General features: G+C 44.3%; 1 protein-coding gene across 2 annotated transcripts in view; it reads left to right on the top strand.

Moving 5' to 3' along the window:
- Positions 1 to 984: 984 nt before the first annotated feature.
- The window catches only part of PLPP1 (phospholipid phosphatase 1), a 53,296-nt gene continuing 42,735 nt past the window's right edge, over positions 985 to 11,545 (top strand). For both annotated transcript variants that reach the window (XM_048932397.1, XM_048932396.1), the window contains exon 1: positions 985 to 1,203. In XM_048932397.1, coding sequence (XP_048788354.1) covers positions 1,146 to 1,203 — 58 coding nt within the window. In that variant the 5' untranslated portion in view covers positions 985 to 1,145. The remainder of the gene's footprint in view (positions 1,204 to 11,545) is intronic.

The raw sequence follows: 11,545 nt of genomic DNA, 5'->3' as shown, positions 1-11,545 counted from the left end.
TTCTTCGACGTTGCAGAAAAATCAAGAAGTCTTTCATATGCTGCTGTACAGAACTTTATATATAGACTCTCCATGGAGACCTGCTTATGTAACGTATTCAGACAGTGTGCTTGAGTTGGAGACACAGCACACTGAGGGACATTTCCATCTCAAGTCCTGGTTGCTCTCGCTGATCCCCTAAACCTGTTCCTCCCAAACAGACCCAAACAGTCTGCAGAACCTGGGGGTGGAATAGATGAGAGGGCAGAAAGTGCCGTGCCCGATGCTGGCAGTGCCATGCACCTCAGAGAGGAGCCTGCCCCGCACGGAGCAGCAGCAGCGCCGGTGGGAACCATGCTGCCGTGTGGCAAGCGCTTCTACAACAAGCGGGCACTAGGACACTTGTAATGTGGGTCACTGCTTTTTCAGAGTAAAAGCTTTTCGTGAGGAACGAAGTGCCGAGTTGTGCCGAAGATTGGGTATTCTCTATTCCTGCGTGATTTTCCCTTTCACCTTTCCCGCCGGCAGGTGACAACTCCCCTCGGGTTGCGGGGACCCCGCCGCGCCCCCATGGCGCCGGGCCCTCGCTCATCCCCTCCCGCGGGACGCAGAGGGTCCCGATGCCGCCCCGGCACTCGTCGCCCGCCTCAACGCCTGCCACAGCGCTGCGAGAAAAGCCGCGCCGCGTGAAAAGCAGCGAGTGACGGCGGCCGCCCGAGGCGAGGCGGGGCGCGCACTCCGGATCCGCTGGCCCCGCCCCGTCCGTCCGCCACCTCGCCCGCCCCCCGCGCGGAGGAGGAGCTCCGCGCCCCACGCGGCTGCTCCGCGGGGCGGAGCGGGCGCCATCGGCGGGCAGGGCCGGCACCTCGGCTGCGTCCGCCGTGCGGGGTGTGCCGGCCGCGGGTGGGGGCCGGGCGGTGCTCCTCCGCTCCCGCCTCCCCTTCCTCCGACCTCCTCCCACCCCCACCCCCCCCCCCCCCCGCCGCCTCCCTTAAAGCGCGGTGGGCGCCGCAGTGGAGGCAGTAGCGCAGTGCGGGCGCAGGGCGGCGGGGGGCGGGCGCCATCGGCTCGGGCGCGGCTGAGCTTCCCTGCCCGCCTCCGCTCCGCTCCCGCCCCTCGGGCTCCGGCTGTCACCGCGTGAGGAGGAGCCGCCGCGCGCCGCCAGCATGTTTGACAGGACGCGGCTGCCCTTCGTGGCGCTGGACGTGGTCTGCGTGGTGCTGGGTAGGTCGGCGGGCGCGGGGCCCCGGGCTTGGCGTCGGGCGGGTGCGAGGGTGTGAGGGCTCTCGGTGCCCCGCGGCGCTGCCTCCCGCACGGTCCCACGCCGGCCGCACGCACGGCGCTCCCTCCCGCCGCTCCGCGCGTCCCCGTGCCTCTCCCTCCGCCTCTGTCCCTCTGTCCGCTCCGCTCCTTCCTCCTCCTCACTTCACTGCCACCGGACTGCGCAGGAATCTGGTCGCTGGCTGTCTCCAGTCGTCCCCGGCTCTCGTCCCGGCGGGGTCGTGTCCCAGTGGAAGCGGCAGGCTGCTAGCTCTCAGGGCTGGGTGATAGCTCAGGGGCGCCGGCAGCTCCTTCTTTTTGTTCTCCGCTCTTCGTTCCCGCACCTCGCAGGCTGGCTGGCCAGCCGGCTGCGGCGGATCTCCCCGCGGGAAGGGAGGTAAGGGGTCTACGGCCCGAGATCGGAGGAGCCTCGGGGCTGCCCGGAACGACAAGCCAGGGACAGCGCAGGGAAAACTCCTCGGACTGTTGTCTGAAGTCCACATCAGGTGCTGTGCAGCGAGGATTCGCGTTGCTTCAAGGTCTGAGTTGCGTGCTTACTCAGGGACAGAGCTCTTGCTGCAGGTTGAGGTCTGAACTGCGTTGGTCCGAGCTGTCTGTGCTCACGTCGCTGAGCAGCCGGCGTGGGGCGGGGCGGGGGGCTTTGGTGCGGGGCTGTGCTCACTGTTGGACCGCAGCGCTGCCGCAGCTTCCCCGAGCTGGCCCAGAGAACGGCATCCTACTCGCTTGTCTCTGTCCGCCTGTCTCTCCTTCCCTCTTAGAACCACAGCTGTGACCTGTCAGTTGTTCTCTTCTCTGTAATCACACGGTGCGAGCAGTGGCGTTAATTATTGATCAGCGTAGGGGGTTTGCAGTGCTGTGACTCCTGGACATTTGGGTGTTGGGAACCAGGGAAGCATCTTTGTGTCTGATAGACTGCTCTTCTTGGTGACTTGGAAGAAGCCTTCATAAGGTGGTGGTGTTTCGTTTTTTTGGTTTTTTTTTTTTTTTTTTTTTTTTTTTTTTTGTCCTTAATCTTCACTTCGTAATCAAAAGAGTTCTGCTCTTCAGTGAAAAAGCTGGGCTTGCTCCTGTCATGTTCAGCAGGGAGTGTTCAGACAGGTCTGGCTCACTAAGTGTCTTGCTCGGAGATATCTCTAGCATCAGTATAAAACATATGAGCCGTGTTCTTGCTTGTTTAGGCTGGTGATAGGCATTAGATACAGGTTATTAATCTTCCTATTTGAAGGAACTAAATGGCATTCAATGATAAAAAAATAAAATGGTTGACAGAAGCTTTTTCCTCCCCGCTTCCTTGGTAGTGGAGGTGTGCTTCAGTGTGAAGCACCTTGACATTTTCGACATCAACATGTTGAATTAACAGGTTTCAGTTAAATTCCATTTGGGGCAAAGTATTAGAAATGAAGGAATTGGTTAAATACTAGATAAAGGACTGAGTTCTTCTCTCTTCCTCTTCTCTTTGGCTCCCGCATAACTCCGGGAGGGTCCTTAGAACATGGGGTTTAAGCCTGTGCATCTGGAAGGGGGATCTGTTTTAATTTTTCAGTATAAGAAAACTGGTTCCTTTTCATCCTACTTTGCCCTTCCCCCTACTCACACATTTTGATATCTGATCAAATGGCCGAAGTAACTGCCTGGATAAAGTGTCTTTCGGCTAACCTGATACACAGTATCTCCACCAAAGAGACCGTAAAGCCTCCAAGAGGAAACTTCTTCAACTGTGTAGTAAACCAGCTTTAATTAAGGACAGAGCCTTGTCTGTGTGCAATAGCCTGTTCTGCTTTGCAGAGGGCTACCAGTGCTGTGCTTGTGACCCTGAGGTAACTTACCAATGAGCAGCTTGACTTGCTTCTTCTCTTCTTGTCCCTCTGCCACCTCTGCTTGCTTTCTGTCAGTGAAGATGGGTAAGAAAAACAATAACTCTGTCTTAGCAGTGCAGGACAGAAAAAACAAGGATATCACTTCAAGTAATGGTGACCTGACTCGTGAGGTCACTGTGAATGCAGATGACTGCATGTGACTTGTTCTTCCAACCGTTCCTTGCACAGGTTCAACTTTCCCAACATTTTAGAACACAAATGTTCCAGAAAGGAAGAGATTAAAACAAACAAACAAAGCAAACTACAAAACAACAAGGAATTGCTAAGTTCAGGTCATAAAACAAGAGCAGGTTAGAGTCTCCTGGTTAATGTAGTGTCAAGCCATTGGACTTAGGTTGTTCCAGGCAACCAAACTGAAACGGAGTTCAGCTCTTAACTGGTCTTAAAGAAAGCATCCTCCCTGTCCACCTTTCCATCTGGTAAGGGAGAAGGAATTCTGGGAAGGTGATCTTAAGCTATTCTTCTTATCAGAATACTCATTTTCCCCTGATAAGCATCAAACCATTATTTAAAAAAAAAAAACACAAAAACCCAACCACCATAGGCTGCAGACTTCTGCAGTGCTTGCTGTTAGAAGAGCAGTGAGGAGGCTGTGCTGCAGTGCTGGCTGTGTGTGTGTGTGCTGCATGGCTGCACAGAGGTCTGCAGTAGTGCTGGGGAAAGTTCCCTTGCTCTGTGCGGTCCAATAGACATCAGTCAGTAGCTACTCTGTTCTCTGGAAAGCACAATGGCCAGGGCAACAGAGCTTCTTTCTCCTGCATAATAAGGTTTACTGCATGTCTATCCTTATTGTATTGATGGAATGACATTTCATATGGCACTGCACAGATGTGTCTAGGACTTATATTCAGTTTAAACAGTAAAGCTGTTTTACACTGATACTAAGAGTTGGGGTTTTTCTTATTTATTGTATGTTCACAAGGATAAATAATAGCTTACAGGAATTAATTTGCTTTTGGCTGATGTCTTCAACAAGGCTATTATTTGATTTTTATTAGGCTCCTTCTTAAGGTAGCTAGAAAACACCTTAAGAACAAAGTTGGGAATCATCCCAGAATGAGTGAGAGAGTATTAAATATGTTTACTTTTAGATCAAACGCATTAGGTGTGAGTCAGGCTAGTATTGGAAAAAATGTAATTAACTTATAATTAATTTCTGCAGAGGTGACTAGGAAGTAAGAAAAACATTCTCTGCGAAGTTAGACTCTAGGACAATTCAGTTCAGGTCTGTTTGGTGCAATTCTTGTTCATTCTTGTTCAACTTCACTGCAAGGATCAGGTTCAACGGAACTGTTTCCCATCCTCTTCCTTGATTTTTGTCAGTGATCCTATAGCTTTTGTTAGCAAGCTGTGTACTTGTCAGTTGTGTTTGCTGCTGTAATGTAAGAATATGTAAACCTGAAATTAGGAAACATTAATTAAAAGAAAAAAATATATATATTTAGATCTTTACTCTTCTGATCCTTCTGCAATAGGCTGAAAATAGTGCTGAGCTACTTAAGTACTTGGTGGTTTCAAGGTGCCAGTGAAAGCTTACCTGCTGCCTAATTGTTCTTTTGCAGTGGGATTTTTTGCTTCTCAAATACTTAAGCTCCCTGAACTGCAAGTAGCAAATGCAAAAAGAGAAGGGATCTGTAGGCTGGTGGTGGTGGAAAAGATGAGATGGTGGCAGTCTTAATTTGATGTCCCAAAACCACTTTTAAGTTCATTTGAGTAAGAGAGGGGAAAGTTCTAAAAAAGAACATATGAACAAAAATAAAATACAAACTGCTTACATGGCTTTCTTTTTCTCTAAACATTGACTGTTTAGATTACAGGGATGTGCTGTGATACAGGGCAATATGATAAATATCAAACATGCACATAGAGCAGGTGTATTTGCTTTCACAGTGTGTGTTGCATGGAAGATAGATGGCTGAACCATTTTGTGCTCCCTGTACAATGTTCTTGATTTAAGTACTGTTACTCTGTTCTGAGAGCATTTGTTGGTGGAGGCAACCTTGTGCAAGACAGCAAGGTATTGCTGTTCAGTGAAGAAAGACCTGCTTCTATGTGGGTTAGAACTTCCTGATTGATTGCCCTAGTTTCAATAAAACATCCTCCCCTCTTACTTATGACTCACAGATACATGGGTCACCGTTCTTATTTTCCACATCATGTATATGCTTAGCCTTTTTTTTTTTTTCTTTTCTCATCTAGTGCATGAGTTCATAGTTAAGCCATAACAGCTTTGTGTCAAAGAGCACTTATCTTCAAACGATACTGTCCACTGAGTACCACAGGATGGTGTTCAGTAGGACTTTTTAAGTTCCTTGGAAACACATTTGTCACCTAAAACTCAGAAAGCCTTCCATCTCGCACAGAGCTTTCTTGAACACATAAGACTGAGTTTTCCAGTGGAGATGATGTTCCTTGGTACTTGATATGGAGATCCTCTCTGTCTTGCTTGGAATTCTATGGCGGAGTTTTCAGTTAGAACATGACTAGTTAATGAATACTTCAAAGCCAGCAGACAGGTTCTTGCTTTGCCAGGTGTTGCTGTTAAGTGTTATCTTGTCCTCTGGCTAACCTGTTCTCACAAGAGAAGTTCTTGCACTTGCCTAGAGCAGCACCATGTAAATCCTGATTCACCTTCCAGTGACTTCCTGTGAACCACTTTGTGCTATACTCTTCATTCTTGGCAGAGCAGAGAAAGATGCTTCTTGGCAAATGCTCAAATCTTGGTGTGTTTTATTTGAAACAGGCAGAAGGGCTCTCACAGCGTGCTAGTATAAAGATGGTGCCCTTTGTTCAAGGGAGCAGTTGAAGAGATATTTCTGTTCCTATATTCTATAGAAAATGAAATGCTGCACTGCAGCTAAACGGTGAAATATCACATCCCTCATTGTGGAAGTGATCCTACCTCATCTTATAGCTGCTCTGGTGCAAGCTAGAGCCTGTGCTGATTGGACACATTGAATTGACTCTAAAGACTTGGATCACACGAGCTCATACTAACAAAAAGCACCTTTGTTTGGCATCTGCACAGTCGCAGCCCTGGTCTAAGGGGGCAAAATATCGGTTGACTGTTGATGCTTAGTAGTATGTAGGAGCACAATCATGCTGACAAGATGCCAAAGATCAGGTAAAGCTGTGATAGCCTACTGTCTGAGCCTTCCTGAAGCCATGGAACGGGGTAGCATCGGAGTAACGTGAATCTGGTAGGTTCTAGATGAGAATTCTCACTTAGCAACTTAAGCCAGACAACTGAGTACTGCTTCCCAAACTAGGTCAGGAGAATTTAAACAGCAAAACAGACTCACTTTGGGTGGTAGAGAAAGGGAAACATTTTGTTTAGCACTTTTTTTTTTTTTTTTTTTTTAATTTAGAAGCTCATTGGTAAAAAAAAAAAAACGTATTACTGTAGAAAGGTGGCTGTGAGCACTGTCAGGGGTTTGTTGGTATGGGCTTGGTTACTGCTATGTCTGCACTTGAATGGGGGATGGGCTCTTCCCTATCCTGTATGAACCTCTTTTTCCCCCCACCCCGCCCTGCAAGAGGAAGCCTGTTCCTCTTGGGGAATAATCACATAAAACAGATCTTGTGAGGTGGCTTTGAGATGTTAGCTAGACCTCCCTGGTATAGAAGAAATGATCTTTGCTACCTGATCCTTTCCTAGGGAAGGAGAAAGCAGGAGCTGTACTGAAGCATATCTTTGATCAGTCTTTTCTCTAAGTGTAGAAGTGACTATATAACAAATTTCAGCATCTTAGTGTCTTCCTTTCTCTTTGAATAACATGGATTTTTCTCCCTCAGTCTTACGTTGTGCATTCTTATCCCTTGTAACTTGGTCCTTTTGTTGATGCTTATGGTAAGCCTGTTACTGATCGTTAGGTAGCTGAGTACTGGGATGTTAAAGAACACGTATATATCTATAACTGTAGCTTCCCTACTTTCAAGTATCCAAAAGGCAGTGGATTCAGATTACATGAAGCTGATGGAGCTGTTTTGGCAGATAGTGATGTGAGAGAATAGCTTCAGTCGGGAACTGTTCTCTATTAAATACCCCAAAATGACTTCTCAGTCAGTGTATTCCATGTGTATTTACTTGGTGTTTCTTCAGGGAGCTCTGCACCGTTTTCCTGAGTCAGTGAAATCAAGTCTTTAGTGAGTCTATACTGCAGTGCTGTTATCCTGTTAAAATATTCCAGCCCAGTGTGGTGGCTAGCGCCAGAGCTAAATGAGATTCCTGGGGGATGGAAGTACAATTATTTCTGTTTGTATGCTTGCTTCCCATCACTTCCTTAATCTAAGTTTTCCAGCCATCAAGACATGGAAAATGCAACTGCTAATCATTAATGTGTGGAAACTTAGATCACAGATGAAGCAGTGGTGATTTTTTTTTACCAGAGCTGGGAAGCTACTCCTGCTATTATATGAGCACTGGAAGATTTCTCTGCACTGTGGCAGTATCAATTATTCAAGAATCAAGAGCAGTATTACATGGATGGTTACAAGTTCTGGTTAAATCAATACTGTGTTGTCCTGAACCAATACAAAGCAAATGCTCTGATAGCCCAAAAGTATATAGAATGCTATTGGTTACTTTTCCGTTCTTAATTCTATTTAGTTTAATACAGAGTTTATTTTCATGCTCCATGGGTATCAAGAGAACAATGGAAGAAGAAAAACAACAGGACAAGAAAAAGCTCAGTGCCTAGAAATATTCATTATAATCAGAATGGCATGCAGCACTGTGTATGTATGAAGTACTTCACGATGACGAAGTATACAATTTTATGGGAGTACCAAGTCCCTTTTGTAGCATTGCCACTGTAGAACTGTAGGTTGTTAGAGCATGTTTAAACATTAGGATTGCAAGCCTCAGCGAGGAAAAGAGCGTTTATATTCCATATTTAATAATTTCCTGTTTTCTCGAGACTGAATGGTATTTTAGATCAGGATGTACGTGAAATCATCTGAAAGCCTCTTGCTATTAGCTTCCTCAAAACAAAGATTAAAATGGAAAAATAGTTACAACTTCTGGAGTTTAAAATGCTGCTGGTCTTAAATGACAACTTCAGTTCACATCAACTGCAACTTAAAAAAATAAAATAAAATTTTTTAAAATTCCTCCCAGTCTTGCCAACAGCCAAATTTGACATTTCAGTTTCTTGTGCTATACTGTGTTCACTGTTCGTAAGCATATTACTTTAGGTAGATTGTTTGTAGAAGATCTCGATCTTAAGGAGTGTGTGTGATTTTTATATCTATGAGCTTTTAAATTTTCTATACAATACAATCACAGCCTTTAAAAGGGCACATAGTACAGTGATAAATATTGAATTTCAGGAGGAATATTTATAGTGGGAGAACTCGTTCTCCCTTGTTCTGGCTGCAGCTCACTTCCTTTGAATACTGCAATGCACGAAGCTACTGATGTTTTCTTTTCCCACTCTTACCTTAATCTTTTTTTTTTTCCCTCCACTTTTAACAATTAATCTGTTAGTCTTTGTCAGGTGTCAGCTATAACAGAAACTGGCCTTTTCCTGCTGGGTGAACTGCTGATAAATTCCATGTGGTTGTCTTTGGGCTTGCTTAGCTTGGACCTCTTCCTCCTGCCAACCAGAAGCAGAACCCAGGGCACAGCCCTTGGCTTGTGTCCTCCTACAGGATTGTTTAAGCCACTTGGTTTTCTCTGCATTGAATAGAACAGTGTAGAGATGAGGGACTAATGTACGTTAGCTCTTCTTACTTTTGTACTTGTACTTCACTGAATGCTCACAGAGAAAACAGCTGTGGGTTTTTACACTCCCAACAGGTGCTTCTAAAAATTATTTATTTATTTATTTTTAGTTGATTGTGCTGTATCTTCTTGGAGAGTGAAATGCAGAATTAAGAGAACACAATTCACTTGTGTAAAAATGAATCGGATAGACAAACGTTGTGTAATGCAGAGAAGTGAACTAATGTTAATTGTTGAGTGCAAGGGAAACTATTGATTCTGTTACTAGCTACTCAATGCTAGTTAATGACTGGGCTGGAAAACATGCTGTCCTGCTTTTAGGCTGGCATAGTTCACAGTAAGGTTTCCTTTGCCTCACTCATGCCTCCACCACCACTGCCATTTTTCAACTAAAGCATAGGGCATGGGGAAGGAGTCACTTAGTGAAAATACTGCTAGCCAGTCCAGGCTGCTCATCTGGCTTTTCTGTGAAGCAACTTGCATATAAGAAAATAAATCAAAATGCAGTCCATCTACATTTGCAAATTTATTTCTGGTACTGGAGCAGAAATTCAAATGTTGTTTGGTCTTTACAGCGTGTTTCTATTGGTTATTTGAGCCTAGCAGTCTCAAGTGTTACCAGAATAATTGGTGAGTGGGTGATAAAAATATTTTTCATTCCTTGGGATAGAAGTTTAAATTAAATCTTCTGGGAAGGTTCCTGACACCTCACAAGGAGTCTACTCTCGCTTCTCATCTGGTGAATATAGCTTTTTGGATTTCTTTTGTCCATCCTTCACTTTTAGGAGTCAAAAGTCTATAAATGCTTTTTTCTTAATTTTTTTTCCTCCTTTCTGGAGTAGTTTTCTGTATTCCTGCTACACTGTCCTTTAGAACTCTTTTGTGCCTTTCTCTTAACTGTTCACTGAAGAAACTTTTTCAGCACCATTGCTTCTGTGCAGAGGAAAGTTTCTTTTACAGGTATTACAAAATTCACTCTAGTAGCATGAGGCTGACCTGTCTCAGTTTCCTTAAATCTCTCACATATCTCCTTGCTCTAGATTGTACACTCCAAAATGAGCAGGAAAGCAAACATGTCTGTCCTGGCTGAAAATAAAAGCACAAATACATGTGTAAGAGTAGAAAAAAATCTCATTTTTCTTTGCTTGCAATAGTGGTTACCAACTATAGAGGTTCAGTTCAGAATGACTCCATTTACATGGGTGTGGGGTTGTATAATCTCATGTAGAAATACTGTGGTAACTTTTCTTAACGAGTAGCTGATAAATGATTTGTTCTGAAGATAGCATTTACAATGCTCTGTGGAGATTTTTTCCAGTACAGCCTAAATTCCTGTTTAACACTTCTTTCTCCCAGTTCAGATGTAAATTGGGGATTCCTTTTCAAAAGCCAAAGCATGCCTTGTGCCAGAGCATCGCAATCAGCATGTAGAGATCCTATTTTCATATTTCTCTACAGTTGTTCTAAAAATCACTCTGACTTTATTTTAATACAGTTTCTTTTAAGTAGCGCTTTTAAGCTTGGTATAGCATGACAAAATTTTTTAGTTAATATTCAAGCTAGGATATCTTTATTTTCCATAGTTGTTTGAAGGTAACTTCAACTCTTCTGTGTCACGGAGAGCTAGAGTCCACAATTTGCAGAAGCTTGTAAGATGTCACAGATAAAATGAACATTATCTTTATCCCGTGATAAGGAGGCCATTGGGTTGATTAAAGGATGTTTACAAAAAGTATTTAATTACTTTGAACTACTTAAAACTGGGGAGGAGAGTGGATTCCAGCCACAAATGAGATTTCATGAGGCATTTAAGCTGATCTGAGACTATTCTACTTTTCACAGTGTTGGGTATTTGTTTACATTTTCTACCTTATACCAGTTTTAAGTTCAGCACTCAGCTGGATGAGTAAGATCCATGTTCGATGAATTTTCCTTTTTTTCTTTTCCTTTTAATTTTTTTTTTGAGTGGGGAGGCAGGTTAATGTCAAAAGCTGTTGACATTATGATAACAGAATAGCAGGTTAGGACAACTTAGGCTACCTTGAAGTTGCTCTTAAAAACATGACCAGAAACTTCTAGAGCTTTGTGAGTGACACTCAATTCTGAACTGGATAATGCAGTATATAATGAGAACAAGAATTTGTTTGTCAACTATAAAACTTACAAAATAGTCTTAATCTGAGACACTTCTCTAAAGTGCCATCTAACCTGTGTCCATACCCTTGATTAGGAAAGGGTTCCTAAATTATGAGTAAATCACAAACACAGTATTTTCCATTTTTGAAGCTTATTTTCTCAAATATTTTCTCAAATATTGATGTTAAATATTTTGGCAGCTGTCAACTGTAGCAGAAGCTATCTTATCTATAAATGCTAGGATATTTTTTGTGTGTTTAGATAAAGATATCTGAACATGAGTCAGCAATGTGCCCTTGTTGCTGAGAAGGCTAATGTTGTTCTTGGCTGCATTAGGTAAAATACTGCCAGCAGGTCAAGAGAGGAGATCCTTCCCCTTGTACTTGCCACTGGTGGGGACACATTGGAGTCCCGTGTCCAGTTCTGTACCCCTGGTATAACAGATACCTGGACACATCAAAATGAATCCAGTAGAAGTCTGCTGAGGAGATGAAGGGTATGGAGCACCTCTTCTGCAGGGGGATGTCGAGAGAGCTGGGACTGCTCT

The sequence above is a fragment of the Lagopus muta genome, chromosome Z (assembly GCF_023343835.1).
Source record: "Lagopus muta isolate bLagMut1 chromosome Z, bLagMut1 primary, whole genome shotgun sequence".
In the NCBI taxonomy this organism is placed as follows: Eukaryota; Metazoa; Chordata; class Aves; order Galliformes; family Phasianidae; genus Lagopus; species Lagopus muta.
This window is presented reverse-complemented; position numbering and strand designations above follow the sequence as displayed.